Here is a 13,299-nt window from a genome sequence, read left to right on the forward strand (position 1 = left end):
TAATACATTTGAGGCATTTTTAGAAATTTTTTTATAAAAAAAAATTTTGAAAAAAAAAAAAGTTTTTTTTTTTTTTCAAAATGGCTTCCAACTCGGGAAACTCGGGCTCTGGCAGCCTGGGACTACTGTAATAACTCGGGAAACTCGGGCCTTGGCAGTCAATGAGTTAAAATGAATAGGCTACAATGAAACCATAAGAATCACTGTACATTTACAGACATTTTTTATTTATTTATTTTTTTACAAGACGCGTCACGCGTACCTCCGTGGCTGCATGGCATCGTTACAGGACACGGGACGCGTACCATCGCAGAGCAATCGTGTGCACCACGAGTGCCACTGGAGCAGAACTAACGCATGCATGCACGCACGCATATGTAAACAAAAAGCCATGCTGCACCCGTGCGTCGCTGCGCTGAAGAGGCACGGATCGCGCTTCATAGACACACACACACACACACACACACACACACACACACACACACACACACACACACACACACACACACACACACACACACACACACACACACACACACACACACACACACACACACACACACACACACACACACACACACAACGTTCCAATGTTGTCAGTGTGGTTGCCCTAGGGGAAACCAGACTATAGTACTTTCTTCTTCCATCCGTCTTAATTTCCAGATAAACGTTATTTTGTCGCGCTACTCCTCCCAGTTTTGGGTGCACGCACTTGGGTCAAATCCACTGGCTTAATCAAGAATCGTGTGCTTGCATTTTGCTAAGAGATACGATATATAGTTTCATTTTTAAGTGCATTGACTTTCTCCATTGACTTGAAAATACAAAAACGAAACATTCTCCAAAAATGGAGATGACTGACATCATAGATGTCTGATGTTTTAGACCACAAGAGACCCTTGTCTCTCCCTTGTCTCTCCCTCTCTCCTCTCTCATGGCTCTTTAGCCTTTGTAAAGTGTCTTGAGATAACTTGTTATGATTTGACACTTTAATAACATTGAATTGAATTGAATTCATGGACAATTTTGACATCAGAAGTGTTAACAAACGTGGATTGGTCAAACCTTGCGGGACGTTTGTGCCGCGGGACACATAAGACACAGCGTTACATAGCAGCACTGCATTCTTTTAACACATTCCCCGCCATTTAACAATACCTTCGTACTCTCCCCTGCCTCTGTCTCCATAGACTTCCATGTAATTCATAGTGCACGGATCATGCACACCCATGCCTAGATAATGCACCACGTGTCTGCACATTGCTCACAGCTTTCAAACAAAAAAATCCGAATGGAAATCCGTTCAGGCATTCATGAGATAACAGCCATTATGTTTTCCTAAAATGTAAACAAAGATGGCTGCCATGTTTGAAAGATGGGGTTGCTATGGGGGTTAAACATGCAATTTCGCGATTGCTATCATGCCTACTAAAGTTTTTGGGGTCCAAAAGATTTTTTGAAAAAAAAAAAAAATGATTTTTTTTTTTTTTTTTTTTCTTCTTTTTCTCGGGATTATCGGGCCTGGCGGGGAAAGACATTGAAATAATCTCGGGACTATCGGGCCTGGCATGCAATGAGTTAAAGAGGAGCACTTGATGATTCTTTTTAGATCTGTGTTGGTTCCAGTGTGTAAAAATGTGTGCTGGACAATCCATCTGAAAGGAAGAGAGAGATGCAGGAACACTGCGGTGACAGTTGGACAGAAGGTGTTCTGTTTTGGAGGAGACAGTGACGAGGACAGTGATCAGATTGATGTGCACATCTTCAACACAGTGTCTTTGCACTGGACAACGTTGCCCCCGGTGACGCCTGGAAGAGGACAACGTCACCTTGAGGTTCCCTCCAGGCATGAGGGTCAGACAGCTGTACTGATTGAAAATACTGTCTACCTCTGGGGAGGTAATGTGCACATCTGCAATGTGCTTTATGCATTTGATGTCGACACTCACGGATGGTTCACACCACAGGTTTCAGGGACTGTTCCTGATTGGAAGTTCTACCACTCAGCCTGTGTCTTGGGGAAGGTCATATTTATTTATGGAGGATACACCCGGTCCCAGACTACTAGATACACTAATGATATGTACAAGTTGGACACCACCACTATGGTCTGGTCTTTAATTAACACCAGAGGAACTGCACCACCTGCTTCAGGATGTCACTCTGCCACCATCTTCGGGACAAAGATGTTTGTATTTGGGGGAGAAGGGGACCAGTGGGGTCAGTACTATAACACCATCAGAGTGTTTGACACAGAGACCAACTGCTGGATGAACACACCTTCTGCACAGCTTCGGCCAGAAGGACGTGAGGATCATACAGCGTTTGTCTACAATGGAGAGCTGTATGTATGTGGTGGCTACAACTACAAATGGAGAAAGACCTTCAATGATCTGTGGAAATTCAGTCCGGAGACCTTCTGCTAGAAGAAGGTTGAGCCCAAGGGGAAAGGGCCGTCTCCCACATCTAGTATGTGCTGTTGCACGATGGGAGATTGTATCATCTTCTTTGGAGGAGTCAGCACACCTGATGACCTGTATGTCTTAGACTTCAGTCCTAGCCTGAAGACGTTATGTGAGCTAGCAGTTATTCAGTACAGTCTGGAGCAGTCTGGACTCCCACACAACATCAGGTGGGAACTGGCGGCCATAAGTAACAAAAGATGAAGAAAGAACAGCAACTCTCAGGGCTAACCACTATATATGGTCTAACGACAGCCAGGCATCCTCTCGACTACATCCTGTGGACAGGATATGATGTCACTACTGTAGGTGGTGATGTCTGACTAAGCCCCCAGATCGGCTTGTAAATATTGAAGCTAGGGGAAAGGGCCGTTGCACGATATACATCACTGCTAGATGGCCAAGACATGGCGCGACCTAGCTTGTCCCCCTGAGGCATCTTACTCGTGATTAAACTAGAGGGAGATTTGTTTCCAAAAATGTGCACAGAACGTCCCTGGAGCCCTGGGCCACACCCACCGGTTCATTAAAGGGCCAGTTCACCTCTGGGGCAACCAGATCTTATTTTATTGTTGTTTGGGACACAATCAACACAATCCTGAGTTATTTTTTGTGTTCAATCTGTGTTTTGAGATATTTTAGTATTTCAGCATGAATGATGATGCATTTTGCATATGAGTCATCATGCTGCATCATATGATGCAAAATGCATCATCATTCATGCTGAAATACTAAAATATCTCAAAACACAGATTGAACACAAAAAATAATCGTGTCCCAAACAACAATAAAATAAGATCTGGTTGCCCCAGAGGTGAACTGGCCCTTTAAGTATGCCTGGTTGTCAGGTGGGTGGTGACAGTGTTGGGTGTATGGTAAAAGGGGAGGGGATGAGTTTATGATGTCATTGACTCAGTGTTTTTATGTTGGGCCTTTTGACTCGGAGGCTTTCAGCTTTCAGGAAGTAACCAACAATACACAGGGAAGGCAAATTTGCACACTATAACCCCACCCCGTGGTTAATTACTTCTTTGGTCAAAATAATCCCGATATGACATTTTCATATCGTCCCATCCCTAATATCCTTACGGCCCAGAGGGTTGAGGATTGCTGCTCTTACCGATGATTAGGGCTGTCACAATTCTTACATAATCGTCTAATCGCGATTATTTGACATAATCGCGGTTATTTTTCATAATCGTCATAATCGTTTCCATGTTAAAAAATAGGGAAAAAAAGTCAAAAATAGTGGAAATAGCAGATCTACAAGCTCACAACGCGTCGCGATGCGATGCGTTGTGAGCTTGTAGATCGGCTATTTCCACTATCAATGTTATTTTTTAAGTAGTAAGTTGTCAAATATGTCAGTAATTTCTTTGTGTATTTAGGTTATGTCTCTGCCATGTGCAACTTCAAAGCCTAAAAGCCAAACAGAAATGTAATTATCAACGACAAAAACACAATTTAATCGTTAATCGCAATTATTTGAGTGACAATTAATCGTCATGTAAAATGTCATATGATATCGTGACAGCCCTACCGATGATGGCGTCGGGGTCCCTGTTCTCCAGCTCAGAGATGGGCACAAAGTCACACTGCAGCACGGGGACGCTCAGGCCCTCGTCGTCGTCACAGGCCACGATGGTGGTGGTGCTGTTCAGCGTCATCTCGTAGTCGTTCTTCACCGTGGTGTACTGCTTGTTGGCCGGCTTTAGTGTTCCCTTGGAGATGAGGTACACCTAGGGACACAGATTAATATCATTCACCCATAATGGTGTGACTTGAAGATGGGGTGCCATGATTCCTAGCCTCGCGTAGCCAGGCTTACTCATCTCCGAAGAGAAAAGCCTGGTGACAATAGAAGGCAGAAAGCGTTCAACTTCCGCCGTGAGAATTTCACCGGAAGCTGTATTTTTTTCACGGTGCTGTGTTTCTGCAAACGTATTCCCTGCACGAAATTAACTCTGGTCTACGTCTCCTGCTCCGTCGGTTACGCTCGCAATAAACAATATACAAACAAAAACATTGATTCAAGCAATGTTACACCTATGAAGAGCGAGTTAAGAGCTACAATCTATTTTAGTTTTTTCGCTGGGGAATGTAAACAGACCCGCAACGCATGACGTAACGTCCGTTAAACGCAGACTTCCGCTAGAAATCTAGGAACACACCGGAAGGCATATTGTCTACAGGGTGCATGATTCCAGGTTGTCATGGTTGGTGGTGGTAACCCAGCTGAAGTTAGCCACACCCACAGTGTTGGGTGAATGGTAAAAGGGGAGGGGATGATTATGTGATGTCACTTTGTGTTTTTGCCCTTTTGACCCACAAGGTGGCAGCCTCGAGGAAGAAACCCAAAATACAAAGGGAATACATAATTGCTCATAACAACCACACCAGGACACATGAAAACCAGAAAAAGTACAAAACTATGGCACCAGCTCTTTAAAGTTGTACCATGTAACTTTTTTTATAAAAAAAATCTTAAAATTGTCCTAACTGTTAAATCGCTAAAGTTTTAGAACACCCACTCCGTTATTTTCAGCTTCTGAAGCCTTCTCTTTATATGTTTTCTATGATCCTGGCCGTGGACCGGATTTCGCGCCAAAATGACGTAATCTGCATCATCTGTATACGTTGTGTATACGTTGCCCAATCACATCGCCGATCATGCACACATGGTACACTACCGGCCAATCACAGCGCATCTTGAAGTGGGGTCGCCATATTTGTAGTCGCCCGTGTGTCTCTTTACTCAAAAGGTAATCTCGCCTACCAGGCAGGGTGAAGTAGTCCGTTTCTCCGGAATGCCTGAACGCACAGGAACCAGGGACCCCTCTAAAGATAGCTCTCGGCATTGTGGAGGCAGACGCGGGGGTGTGAAGGTACGAAAAACGGGCGAAAGACGCGAACGCGACCGCGGTTTGCTATAGGGCTACTGACCACTAGTTGAGCATCTTACACAGTATAGCTTTAAGAGAAGGAATTCTGCCGGTAACTCAGCCAGGTAAAAGGCAGGTCCCGTGCATCACAGGAGCGGAACACAACAGCATCAAGCATGGACCACCACCCTGCTCCAGTATGTTCTTCTATGTTTTGATACTTGTTTGACAAAGAGTTCATTAAAAAGGGCTCTACAGTATACTTGTCTGCTCCTTTTTTTCCCCTTCTACACCAGGGGTCTCGTTTCGTTTCGTTTCATTTATTTTGTCCACAATGTGGAGATTTGTCTTTTGTCTCATATCTCATATACAATTACAACATTAAAACAGATAACAGCAACAAACAATTACACACAATGACACAAAGCATCTTTAAGGCAACCAGGAAGGACAACAAAGGTATATGTTGGAAAAAACAGGCAGATCAGCGAGACATGACTTCATTCATTGCCTTAATGGCATTAGGAATGAATGAATTTTTAAAAATATTACGGCTACGGTGTGCCCAAGCTGTTCTATAGCGTCTACCAGAGGGAAGTAAATCGAACTCCCTATGGAGTGGGTGAGAGGGGTCATTTATTATCTTGACAGCCTTTTTACTAACCACTTCATTGTAGATACAACTTAATAGTTTTTGTTTTTTCCCTATGATTTTTGATGCCAGATTTACTATTCTCTGCAGCTTGCCTCTACCTTGTAGGTTAAGATTACCGTACCACATTGCCATGTTGAAGGTTAAGATTCCCTCTATGAGGTTCTTATAAACCATTTCCATAATGTGCTTGCTCACCCTGAAAGAGTTGAGCTTGCGTAAAAGGTGGAGACGTTGGTTACAGGATTTAAAAATATAGTCAGTGTTGTCCTTGAAGTTAAGGTTGCTGTCAATTATAGTGCCTAGATATTTAAAGTTGTTTACTATCTCTACATTATGTCCCTTAATTATAAGGGGTTGCACAGGGTTCTTTTCATAAATGACCAGTTCCTTTGTTTTTGATATATTCATCTCCAAGGAGCTTACATCACACCAGTTATGGAGAGAAGATACTTGTTTTCTGTATGCTTCTTCTCCAGCTGTATCCTCCTCCTCTAGTAAGGCAACCAAGGCCATATCATCAGCATACTTAAAGAGACTAAACTTCTCCAGATCTAATTGGAATTCGTTAGTATACAAGGAGAAAAGTAAGGGTGATACAATTGTCCCCTGAGGAGCACCTGTGTTAAGCACAGTGATGTCGGACCGAGTGTCGTTGACACGGACTTGTTGAGGGCGGTTAGAGAGAAAATCTCTGACCAAATGTATAATACCCCCATTTACCCCCAGATCAATGAGTCTCTGCAGGAGAGTGTGTATCTGCATGCTGTTAAAGGCCGAAGTGAAATCAATAAAGAGGACCCTGGCAAAGCAAGTGGGGACCTGGACATGCTTAGTCAAGGTGTTAACCAGGCTGACAGTTGCATCATCAGTTCCCCTCTGACTTTTATATGCAAATTGGAGATGATCTAAGCGGTTAGAAACAGATGCTGTAATTTGTCTGCTTATAACTCTCTCAAAACATTTTCCCAAGATGGAGGTAAGGGCAATGGGCCTGAAGTCTTTTAATTCAGTGGCTCCAGGTTTTTTGGGAAGAGGTACAATGCAAGACATTTTCCATCCATTAGGCATAGTTAAAGAATCAAGCAGGTACTGAAAAAGCACCAAGAGAATACCTTTAAGTTCATAAATATTTTCTTTCAAAACTCTACCTCTCAGGCCATCTGGCCCAGGGGCAGAGCTAGGCTTAATACAAGACAAGCTGGCTACGATTTCATGTTCATTGAGTGTAATAGGAACATACTCTGGAATGGACCTACACACACTATCACGCTCAGCACTGAAGTCATTCTTATCGAAACGACTAAAAAAGATGTTTAACTCATTTGCAAAAGATGGAGAGGGGTGTGACAGGGGGGTATGCTTTTGCTTAGTTTCCCTACCCATCATCACATTTAGACCTTCCCATGCCTTCTTGGCATTTCCTGAAAAATAGTGGTGCTCCACTTTGTTCTTGTATTCTATTTTTGCCTTTGTCAGTTTAGATCTTAGTTCACATCTCTTTTCTCTAACTAACTCAACATTACCATTTTTAAAAGCACGTTTTTGCTCACGAATGCATCCCTTCAGATCACTAGACATCCATAAGTTGTTATTAGGGAATATTTTAACAGTTTTAGTTTGCATGATTTTACTTTCATTAAACAACACATAGGATGTAAAGGTGTCAATTCGTTCATGAGGGGTGTCACATGAGTTCAGAAATAGCCAGTCAGTAGTTTCCAACTCACATCTCATTTCCTCCCTACAGTCATCTGTCCAGGTCACAATGTCCTTGGTCACTGTCTTTTCCCGTCTCAGCCTGGCCCTATAATGTGGAAGAAGATGTATGACCTTATGGTCGGACTTCCCCAAGGCAGGCCTGCTGATGGCTTTATAGGCGTCTGGTATGTTACCATAGCACTTATCCAAAGTGCGTTCCAGGCGGGTCGGACAGTCCACGTACTGATGTAGGTTGGGCAGGTGATCGGACAGGTCACAAGAGTTGAAATCCCCGAGCAACAGGACGGGTTGGTTAGGTGCACGGGACAGAGCGGTGTTATAGCTCTCGGCTATCCTAGCTGCAGCTCCCACCCAGTCCGGACCGGGTACATAGACCAGTATGATTGTAATCTGGCCGAACTCTCTTGGTAGGTAGAAAGGGCGAAAGGAGACCACCAGGATTTCATAGTCATGTGTGCATTCGCGTTCCCGGACGGTGTACTGAGTAGCCCAGCGTTCATCCACATAGACACACATGCCACCGCCAGTAGATTTCCGCGACACGTTTAAGTCACGGTCAGCCCTTATCGTTGTATATCCAGGCAGCTTTGGGTCTGGCGAATCTTCTTTCAACCAGGTTTCTGTGAAACAGATGAGATTGCTCAGTCTAAACTTGCTGTCATATCGGACTTTAGCAAGTAGTTCATTCATCTTGTTGGTCAATGTGTTAACATTAGACAAAGTTATTACCGGCAAGGGGTGTCTGCTGTCGCGTCTCCACAGCCGTTGTCTCACTCCACCTCTCGAGCCTCTTTTCTTTATTTTAGTCCCTTTTCGCGTTCCGGTATTTTTGAGTTCTGGATACTTTATATCCAGCGAGTCAAAATCATAGTCTGCCGCTCTGACTGGATGCCTGAGCAACAACAGCTGGTCCCGGGTGTAGATGAGGACGCCGACTTTTCCATTCAAGCTCCATACCTCAGCGATTAAACAACCGAGGAGGCACATAACCAGCCAAAGTATCATACCGACGTTGAACTTCATTTTGCCAAAAAGAGAATGCGGGCTCGATCACTTAAAACAACATAAAACATAACAAAACAAAAGACGAGACAGAGAGATGAGACACGGGTCGGCAGCAGCGCTGCCGACCCGTGTCTTCAACATTTTCAGGCCAGGGACCCCCAAACTGATGGGGAGATGGAGCAGGGACCCCCTACCTCGTAGGGTGTGTGTGGGGGGGCTACAATATATAGTGAATATTTATGTTGTGCATTCAATACAAAGCAATTCAAATAATAGACAGACTAATATATTCATGCTTTTATTTGAAACATGTAAAAGGTACAGTGCAGGGTCAGGGTGGCTATACCACTGCCATTTATAAACATACCTTATTGACTAGCGAAGTGTGATGTCACTTCCGTGAAATGGCGTGAAATGGCGCCCTCTACAGGGTTCATGCTGGTATTGTTTTGTATTCAAATCGCCATTGGGGAATTTGCGATCACCGCATATAAGAACTGTGTTAAAAATATAAACACACCATGCTCTCGGATTGACCCAAATGGATATGAAGCATCGACTAAGGTGGAAATGTACAGATTTACCCAAAGAGTAACACAATAAACGCTAGAAACGAGTTACAACAGGCTATATCAGATATGAATGAATATCATAAACTATGCAGAACCCCCCCGCTGACAGAAACGCGCACATGGTGTGTTTATTTTTTTAACACAGTCCTTATATGCGGCGATCGCAGATTCCCCAATGGCGATTTCAATACAAAACAATACCAGCATGAACCCCCTAGAGGGCGACATTACGCACAAATGACGACATGGCTTCGCTTCTCAATAGACCAATTATTTGTTTACAAACATTGAGACTGAATGCACAGCTGACTGTATCATGTAATCAATTCCCAACAGATCCCCAAACCTGTTGTTTTGGGGTGCACTGGTTATTCAACCTCCTCTTGTGTGCTAGTGAGGTGCTCCCATGGGAGCGCCCTTATCGAGACATATATACTTCATTGCGCAACGGTGTTCCACGTCAAGAGTAGCTGATATACAAACTCACATCGCGTCACCAATGCAACCCTTCTGAGCTTGGAGGTCTGCGGCTCTGCGCGCGACACCTTCGCAGGACGGAGCATAATTAGGCTTCATGGACTGCAGCTGGGCGAGCAGTAGACGCTCTGGTGATCCAGTGGATCGGGTGGGTGATCAAGAGGAGCGCTCCCTCTGTTCTGATGACGGTGAATAGAGGTGGGGTTTGAAGGACAACTGTTTTGAATCGCTATTATTGTTTACAATCAACAGAAACTAAGGATTATATATTTCAAGAGTGAGAATTTACAGTAAAAATCCTAAGCATTCTTCCTCCACACTGGGAGAAAAACGGCATCTGAAAGTTTGATGGAATGCATTTTTAAACACGAGTGCCATCCATTGCATCCTATGAACGGTGGGGTTCATTTGGTGCCGACCGGCGTGCGCATACTGGTTTATATCAATGTGACGTGGACCATTAAGGCATCTATTAACTGAGAACAAATGTCAATAAGCCTACTATCAATCTATCACTAACAAGCTGTCAATTGCACAATAATCATGTATAAGCTATTCAAAACAGAAGAATCATGATTTATTTTAAATATAAAACAGGCGGAAAATGTGTGAAAAGAAAATTTACTTTTTTTTAATTTATTTTTTCTCTCTTCTTTTTTTTCTAATCAAGCAACAATTTCACAGACCCACTGCAGCACCTCCGCGGACCCCCTGTTGAAGACCTCTGTTCTACAACAAAGCCCACCCTCACACAATAGCCTACTACACATGCATTTACCCGACATTGTGCTTCCATTTAGGTTAGTGCATTTACCTGACATTGTGCTTCCATTTAGGTTGGTGCATTTACCTGACATTGTGCTCCCATTTAGGCTGGCACTTAGCCAACGAAATGCCACCCAAGCAGCCGAAGAGACCCCATTGCATAAATTATACATTCCCTTACGCAAGTGAGTTTTATGACCCTCGGATGCCACAATAACACCAGGAGAACGTTAAGGTCTTAATAAGACATGCTGGCTTGTCAGCACCATCAGCGCTCTAATTCACCAGAAAATGGAGTCGGCTGCTAAATATCCAAAACAATTTAAAGTCAATCTGTAAGGCATTTACTAACCTTTTTACCCTCCAATTCGCTTCATATCCAATCTCTCGCTCTCTCCGTCTCATTTTACCCACCCACACAGACGCTGTAGGTGAAACTAAAAAGATAAGTACAGCTGCAACTATCGATTATATTCTCACAACGATTATCATTGAGATTCCTTTTTGTCATTATTTCATATGTCTATTTTTAGTAGGGATGTTAATCGACGCATTATTTATGAATCGACGCGTTGCGGCCGAAAATCGACGCGTCGATCGACTTTTTTCACTTTTTTTTTTTGTTTGTTTTCGCTAAGCAGCAGCTGAGAGGAGACTCAGGAGAGCACAATGGCAGCATTAGCGCCCTCTCTGGTCGAACGTAGCCCCAACCGTCGCTGCATTCGAACAGACATTCGACCAGAGAGGGCGCTAATGCTGCCATTCCGGCTGCAACTTCCAGGCTTGCAAACATTACCGGCTGACAAAACTAGCGATTTTAAGGGGTTGTTTCATGCCGCAGTTCATGTTTTATGTACCGAGGTGAGGTTTTCACAGTCTGGGAGCTCGGAACTGCCATTACTTTTTGGACAAAATTTCGTTTTGTGTGTTTCCCAACTGTGATGTGGAGGCTGTCGCCCGATTCCAGCGGCCATGTTTCTAGGACCTCATCTCGGAGCACAACAGGACGCAGCGACGGGTGAGGTTCTATATGGGGCTATACTTTAAGCAACACAACGTATGCAGCTGCACCCATCAGAACTTGCATCAAAGCCCTAATAATACTTATAATTGCTCTTCCTTGCGTTAGCACAGAGTCTGTTCTCTAGAGACTAGAAGCGGAGTGACAATTTAAAGTCCATGGAACGTAGTGGTAGCGCTCTGGCTGGCTGGCACCCCAGGCTAGTGTATCAATGTGGAGGAGCTTTGGTCTGCCTCGATCTCTCCCTCCCCGACGCGGGTGTCGCATTAACGACGATGTATTTTGTGTTGTTTTATCTTGACAAAATCACTGCACACGAGGCGACGCGTCAAGCATGCATGCACACAGGCACGTAAACAAAACACATCCAGTCAGCGCGGTGAGCGCGCACTGCTATGACGCGTGCACACGAACAGACCAGCAGTGTTTCTCAACCTGTAGTCCGCGGACCTGACTAGCGCCGTATGCATGCGAATCTGCGATGCATGCATGCACAACACAGACGTTCATTCGTCCCCGACACAGACACCGGTCCGCTCACATTTGGAAAACATTAACGCTTATAACGTTTTTCAAGCGATTAAAACATTTTTGGGGGAAAAACTTTAGAAAAAAAATAAAAAAAATCGACTCATACGTTTTTGAGTCGCGTGAGCATGAGTCGATTTTCGAGTCGATTTTCGATTTTTTTTCACATCCCTAATTTTTAGTCAAGATTTTAGTCAGATTTCCCACCAAAATCTATTATTTTATTTAAATGAATATACAGTATATCATTGTTCCCCAATAGGCGGCTACTGTCTGGCCCCCACCAACCCCAGTAATAATAGTAGTATAAGAGCAGCAACAACACTAGTATATCGTCGTTGTCAGGTGGAAACCTTGTATCTCCAAATTTGTATGTTCTTTCGCAAAGTAAAGCCCTGCTTCATCATACAAGGCCGTCGCACAAAAGTAGTGAAAACAGCAGATCTACAAGCACACAACGCCTCGCATCTGCTGTTTTCACTAGTTTAAATCATTTTTAAAATGATGAATGCAAAACAAACGGTTTTGGACATAAAAGATTTTCACCCGACAACGACGATATCTGAACTGTCACTGGAGTAGCGGGAACACCACCGTCGCCCCCTGCAATGTTGTGGCCATCGGCTAGGTACCCTAGACATAATTCGGCCCTTGGGGAAAACTAATTGGGGAACCCTGTAGTATATACTTTTTTACAATCGATTAAATTGATTAGTTCGATAAGCTGTTGCACCCCTAGTGATAAGCATTCTGGCCACTCTGATATGATGGTGTGACGCGAAATTAGCCGGTCCACAAACTCAAAATGGGACGCATTGCTAGCCGGTAGATCTGCCATTTAAAAAAAAAAAAAATCTCTATAATGATGACATGCCTACGTGGATGTGAAGGAGTAGTAGGTAGGGATGGGACGATATGAAAATGTCATATCACGATTATTGTGACAAAAGAATCAAAATCCATTATCCTGGGGCGGAACATTTGCCAAAAAATAGCAGATCTACAAGCTCACAACGCGCCGCGTTGCAACGCGTTGTGAGCTTGTAGATCGGCTATTTTTTGGCAAAGAGATTTGTTAGAGTGAAAGAATTGTATCAAGTACCTTTCACCAATTATAGAGGGTTTAAATGGTACCGGATATGCAGCTCGGCAAATAAAAGGTGAATTGATCCCAGTGCATGACGGAGGACGATATCACGATAAATGAAATCTC

General features: G+C 43.8%; 1 protein-coding gene across 1 annotated transcript in view; it reads right to left on the reverse strand.

Moving 5' to 3' along the window:
- The window catches only part of LOC308304584 (replication protein A 70 kDa DNA-binding subunit-like), a 136,830-nt gene that overhangs the window by 72,702 nt on the left and 50,829 nt on the right, over window positions 1–13,299 (reverse strand). Inside the window, exon 10 of the mRNA XM_080749212.1 lies at window positions 4,003–4,201. Within this exon, the coding sequence (XP_080605338.1) occupies window positions 4,003–4,201 (199 nt within the window). The remainder of the gene's footprint in view (window positions 1–4,002; window positions 4,202–13,299) is intronic.

Source organism: Nannobrachium achirus (assembly GCF_963921795.1).
Source record: "Nannobrachium achirus genome assembly, chromosome: 19".
Classification (NCBI taxonomy): domain Eukaryota; kingdom Metazoa; phylum Chordata; class Actinopteri; order Myctophiformes; family Myctophidae; genus Nannobrachium; species Nannobrachium achirus.